We start from the raw sequence: 6,166 nt of genomic DNA, 5'->3' as shown, positions 1-6,166 counted from the left end.
CTGACCTCATGTTCATCATTGACGTTTGTAGTCTTTCCCTTTGTGATGTAGAGCTCTGTGTAGATTTTATCCATAAAGGTTTTCTCTCCAGCTTTAGCAATGCCTTCATAGACACATTCAAACTTTGACTTCAGAGACACTTTAAGGTCATGGTGACATTGATCATTGACATCTGAATGAGGAAAAAAGGGGCATTTCAGAAAGACAAAAATAATTAAAACAATTTCTGTCATTCTCTTGGGGGTCTTTCTATTTCTACGGAAGAAATATTGTTTTTTATATACAGGTGTCAAACATAAGAGATATTTCCTGACTCTAACTAGGGTTATCATGCACAGAGTGTGTAGGGTTGTAAAAAGAAAAAGAAAAATGCACTAGAAAAGCTCTTAATGTTGGGGCCATCTTTTTCTGCTAGCACTATGGATTCCCACATTTAATAGTCTGATAATCAGATCATTCACATCGACCATAAACACGTTGTAGTTCTACTACTGCTGTTTACATTGTTCTATCTGTAGGCATCATCTAGTGTTAATACAAGTAATACCATAAATATTTATGCAGTTTATTATAGAGATAAATGTTTAATGTGGTTTATACTCTTTGTTTCCAACGGCAACAGCAATATGCAAAATGCATGTGAAGATTGTGACAGCCAGCAACATGGCAGCTCTTCACACTGGCCCAGCACCATAGGTGTTTAAACCCTGTCTTGTGTCTAAGAGAGAAAGGTGAGGAGTAATCAAATACACAGGGTTCAGATGTTGATGCCATGTGAACAGAGGTATGTGAACGAAATCACAGGGAAATCCTATTCAAAGATTTGGCTGGTTTACGTATATCCGAAAGATCAGGGGGACACCATCAGAAGCAGTTATGCCATAAGTGGTTATCAAAGTAACCATTCTCTAGCATGATACATTTTTTGACATACCTGAAATTCTGAAAACCTGTAGTGGTATAACACAAGTGACTGGCAGAAGAGCAGTTGTCAAGTCATTAGATGGAAAATTAGTTTTCAAAACCTTCTTTCGCCCAATCCTGACAACAGGGAAGATATACCTCCCTGTTGGGAATGGCAGCCGAATGGTTAGGGCTTAGAGCTTTGAGTCCTGAGGTCTTGAGTTTGAAACCCATTCGCACAGACTACCACTCTGGGTCCCTGAGCAAAGACCCTCAACCCCACACTGCTACCCGGGTAACGTACAATGGCAGCCCACTGCTCCCCAAGGGGATGGGTTAAATAGAGAGAGTTCATTTTGCTGCTCTTTACTTGTACCAGTGTAATGAAATAAAAGCTGGAAAAAAATAAAAGTACCCACTGCGGAAGCTACCTTTCACCATTGTCATGGTAAATGGTGAAATGTGCTGTGTTGTCAGCAGTGTTGACAACACAGAGCTGCTGAAATACCACCCTTTAATCCAAGTGCAGATATATTGTTATATTGTTGCTGATAGGGCAAAACATTTTCAAGAGCTCAAAAAGTAAGGAAAAAATTATCGGCAGACACAATGACCCCTTTGTACAGAAGCTCTACCTAGAGCTAGTTGTTGAATATAAACAATTGAACACAATTCTGTTGAACACAAACAGGATTTAATTGAATTAAATGAGCTAAGTGAAGTGAAGACCTTGAAAACTCATGTATAAACAATGGTCACCTAAGTTATCTCCCTCCCTGTAGCGCCCAGTTCCCTGTAAAGATGACTTTACTTTGGTACAGGCCAAAGCCATTTACAATCAGCTGTCATCTGTTCCCTCTTATTAAAAAGCCACAGCTGAGAATTTAGAGAGAGACTGTATTTTTTTGCACCAATAAAAGACAACAAGCTTGCTCATTCTGTTGAAGACATAATCTTTTTTTTAGAATAATGTTGGGATTCTTTTAAGATGGGTCTTACCAAAGACATAGTAGACTATTGCATGAGGGAGCATGTCTTCAGAAACAGTCCCTTCCCAAGAGCCCATCTATGGGCTGAGAATGGCAGCAAAAGAGACTGAAAGCAGATATGGAACTGATGCATGAAACTTCATAGAGCAAGACCTTAGTGTATACCACACATTTAAGTCTTTCGAAGCTACTATTGAGGCCATTGATGTCCTGCAGAGAACACAGAAAATGCTTCCAACAAAGTGGAAGTGCTGAAGGCATTCCCCTCTGAGGATATAGCCAAAGATAGCAAGGATCTTGATTTAATAAGTGGTAAATTGCCGGTTCAATGCAGCTAAGGAGTTAGAATCCCTCATCAGGGGGTCATGCATCCTGTGTGTGCTGGTTTTTTGTGTTCTGAAAGCTGGCTGAATGCAGGGGTGGTTAGACCTCCCCATGTGGTGGGGGGTGGTGGTGGCCTGGCATTAAACTTTGCTCGGGATGGTGCAGCTCAAGGACCGGCTCTGGACCCCTATTGCTGCCTCTGGGTTGGACGGTTCTATGACCTCTGTGCCCTGTCCCTGTCCTAAGGGTGCCTATCAGGGTTGGAAGGGGAGCTGGCTCCTTGGAGAACCCTGTTCCTCCGTTCTTTGCTACCCATCTCTGATGCGTCCCTTAACCTGCTCTGTCACACTACCACACACATAGGATCTTGGGGATGAGATCATCACCAGAGTGGGTCTTCCCATGCTGGTGGTGGGTTGTGCCCCAGTTTTAATAACCACCTAAAGCTCGATTTATGCTTGACACGTCCGCAAGGTCTGAGCGACCAGAACTGATCATCCTGGAGAGAAATATCAGCTGCGCTGCTGCCATGAACAACTTTGTTTATAGAGGTTGGAGATCGGCCTGTTTTTCAGTGTAGTCCTGTTTCTCTGACTGTGACTAAATGGATGTGCTCTCTTCATCCACTGACATGGGAGCTGGCTCAGAGCTCGTCTGCCTGGCTGTGTGTTTCCTGGATGGGGCCGCCTTTTATGGCTGCTTTTTGTATCTCTGCTTCTGTCTCCTTGAACCCCAGGCAGCCTCGGCACATGGCCGCTCACACTGAGCCTGGTTCTGCTGGAGATTTCTTCCTGTTATAAGGGAGTTTTTCCTCTCCACTGTCGCTGCAAGCATGCTTAATGTGTGGGATCGCTGAAGAGTCAATGAGCCGACGCAATCAGCTGGTTTTCTTAGATAGAAAACTTTGAATCAATTTGACTGTATGATCTGGTGAACTGTAAAGTGTGTGGAAATGACATGTGTTGCATTATATGTATGAACTGAATTGAATTGAACTTAATTTTTTTCTGCCTGTTGTTTCTACATTTCCTCGGAAAGTCCGTACTTTCCTGTGTTCTGTTCAAGAACATACTTGGCAAGGACACAAGACCGTACTCACATTCTTATAAATTGAGAAACGGCCAGTGATTTCAGACTCTCCTTTCCTCCTGTAGATTCGACCGATGCAGTAAAATGCTAACCAACCAATGGGCAGAAATTGAGCCTCTAAGACACAATCCTCCTCATTTGCATAATGAGGCAGAAATGTCAGCAGAAACGTAAAAACGACAGGCAGAAATAAATAGTATTGAATAAATAAATAGGGTAAAAAAACCTCAAATGAAGAATAAAACAGACAAAAATATAACATGCACATAAATACTTAAAAAATTAGTAATTAATAAATAAAGTTGAAGATTCTAATTGACAATAAATAAATAAGGTAATTACTACAAAAGCAAATAAATAAAGAAGCTAATTGAAAGAGATATATACTTTTATGTCTCACTGTATAATTAAATTTCTACCTACATTTATTTGTTTATTGGATTTTTGGGGGCAATTAATTGTATGCTTATTTATTTATTGAGCATTTATTTATTTCTATATTTATTTTAAATATGGTAAAGCTGGTCCTCCATAATCAGATGCCTTAGGTTAATAAAATTTGCTGCACAGTAATGATTATCATCTAAGACTTCAATCATGTTATTTACAACATTTTGTATTTGCTGTGACTGCACTGTGGCGCTTCCTGAAACCAAACTAATGACTGGAATATGCATGTTCTTGCTATTGGGAGTTCATTTTTAGGGATTAATTTCTGTTTGAAGTAACTCTTCATTGTTTGTCCGTCACAACCTGCAAAAATGTAAGTAATTTTATTTTACAAATGTAACCAGCATTTTGACTCAATCCATTTGTTCTTACTTTTTGCTGTTTTGTTTTTCTGAAATTGCACAGAACTACATCCACATAACTTGAAATTACTACCTCTTGTTTTCATTAACATTTTAGGCTCCTTAAAGAACATTTCTCTGATACTGCTTTGGTAGCTTCAGTCAGATTGCCTAGCCCTTATCCATTACACAAAACAGAATATATATCTCAGAATTTTTAACTTTTTTCTTAAAATAAATACAGGTGTTAGTTGATCTCGTGAAATTTGACCAGACAGATTCAATCTGCATTTAGAATTGGGAAAAAAGACATTAGGCTCTGCTAAGAAAACAGCAAAATGGAATTTGTTTGGACTCACGTGGCTGAACAGAAGAATAAGAGGACAAACCCAGCTGATATGATAGTGTAGGATCTATGAGCTGAAGACGTTGGATCATCTTTCTGCAGGCCTCCTCTCCTTTCTTTATCACATCATCTATAATGCAGCGGGCCTTGTTTGCTGTGGCTGCGTTCTCTTCAAGTATTCCCTGTTTCTCCAAAGTATTAAAAACACAATCTGTTCGAAGGCCATCAAGGAGCTGAATGAGGACTTCTAAAGAAACCCTCTTCACAAGCTCAGGGCGAACATCAAACAGCTTTTTCACTGCATGCAGAAATCAGAGAAAGGATTTATTTAAGCTGAAGGGAGAGATAAAGAGCACATAAACCCGTTGCCCCAAACAGCCTGAGTAAATAATGACTTACAGGTAAATAAAGTCATGGTTTGTTCAATATCAGCTACTAAATCAATCTCATTGCATGTCAATAACCTGATAAAACCTAATTTCAGGTAAGAACAGTATAATTAGAACTGTTTCAGCTCTGATCACTTACCCCAATTCTGCTGGACTTCTTGCTGCCCCTCCTCTGAAAGTTTCTCCATCTTTTCCCTGAAAAGGATAAAATTAATATGAATTAATCATGTTTAAGGCTTTCTTTAAAAAATATGCTTTTCTTTATTCCCATTAATTTAGAATAAAAACTAAAACTTCTGAAATAAAACCTTTGTTTCCCACCCGTTCTTAGGTCTCTTTAGATCAGGGCCTGATGTGCCACAGTGTAAGCTATTTTAGCCAACTTCATGTTGCCATTAAGATTTTAGTATGGTAAGTTCCTAGTTCCAGAGCAGCTCAGGTCCTGGTGAAATATAGACCTATACATTGGCTGACCTATATTTTGGGTTGATATTGGCAGAATTTTTTATTTTATTTATTTTTTTACAAAAACATTCATGCATTCTCAATTAATTGGTGCATTTGGCAGCCAAGCATTAAGATCATGCAAATTGCTGCTCCCTCCTGCTTTTCATTTGTTATGAAGCAGTTTACAGATAACAAAAAGTTCCCAGTTTGAGCAAAAATCTGAACACAAACCACCACAGCAACCTCTGTTTTAACAGATCAGAGATTCTATAGAACCACAATTAATCAACACATTTATTGCTGCTGAAACTAAAAAGAGCTGGAGACACCAAGCTGAATTAACCCTCTGTGTGAGCAGAGAACCAATCAGAGTTCATGTTTCTTTCTCCTCACAGATAGAAAAACTCACTAAATAACAGTAAAGCTAGATTCAAATTTGAATTTACCTTGAATATCTGTCAAAAAGCAGTTTAATCCACCTGATCTTCCAAAACAAAGATATCCTGAGCTTTGTTTTCCTCTTCTATACCTGCTTCTGTGTAAGATGAGAAAGAGGAAGCACTCAGCCCATCCTGTCCTCATTTACAGGAAGTGGGTTAATCTCTGACGGTTACTAAACATATTCTTAAGGACAATGACCAACATTCTGGTTATTTAATGGACACATTTATCCTCAAGGAGACACAATGATTGCCTTTGTTAATTAGGTGAAATTTTTCTGGAGTGCTGATTTAATTTTTTTTTACATAATGTAGATATATTAGACACCTTGAAAACTGCTGCACTAAATATTGTTTCTATCATGGGACGGTTCCTCTATTTTATCTCTAAGTAACAGTATTGTCAATTTTTTTTTACTAAAAATCAGAACATTTCTAATTAATCTCA

The 6,166-nt window shown here is 38.8% G+C and overlaps 1 protein-coding gene across 1 annotated transcript in view; it reads right to left on the bottom strand.

The window, feature by feature from the left end:
* The window catches only part of LOC107087032 (NACHT, LRR and PYD domains-containing protein 12-like), an 18,680-nt gene extending 12,861 nt beyond the window's left edge, over positions 1 to 5,819 (bottom strand). Inside the window, exons 1-4 of the mRNA XM_015378366.1 lie at positions 5,725 to 5,819; positions 4,971 to 5,026; positions 4,456 to 4,740; positions 6 to 172 (exon numbers count right to left, since the gene is read on the bottom strand). Of these exons, the coding sequence (XP_015233852.1) occupies positions 6 to 172; positions 4,456 to 4,740; positions 4,971 to 5,019 (501 nt within the window). The 5' untranslated portion in view covers positions 5,020 to 5,026; positions 5,725 to 5,819. The remainder of the gene's footprint in view (positions 1 to 5; positions 173 to 4,455; positions 4,741 to 4,970; positions 5,027 to 5,724) is intronic.
* Between the last annotated feature and the right edge of the window lie 347 nt (positions 5,820 to 6,166).

The sequence above is a fragment of the Cyprinodon variegatus genome, unplaced genomic scaffold, assembly GCF_000732505.1.
Source record: "Cyprinodon variegatus isolate N-32 unplaced genomic scaffold, C_variegatus-1.0 Scaffold171, whole genome shotgun sequence".
Classification (NCBI taxonomy): Eukaryota; Metazoa; Chordata; class Actinopteri; order Cyprinodontiformes; family Cyprinodontidae; genus Cyprinodon; species Cyprinodon variegatus.
Note: the sequence above shows the minus strand (reverse complement) of the source record. Positions and strands in the feature narration are given on the sequence as shown.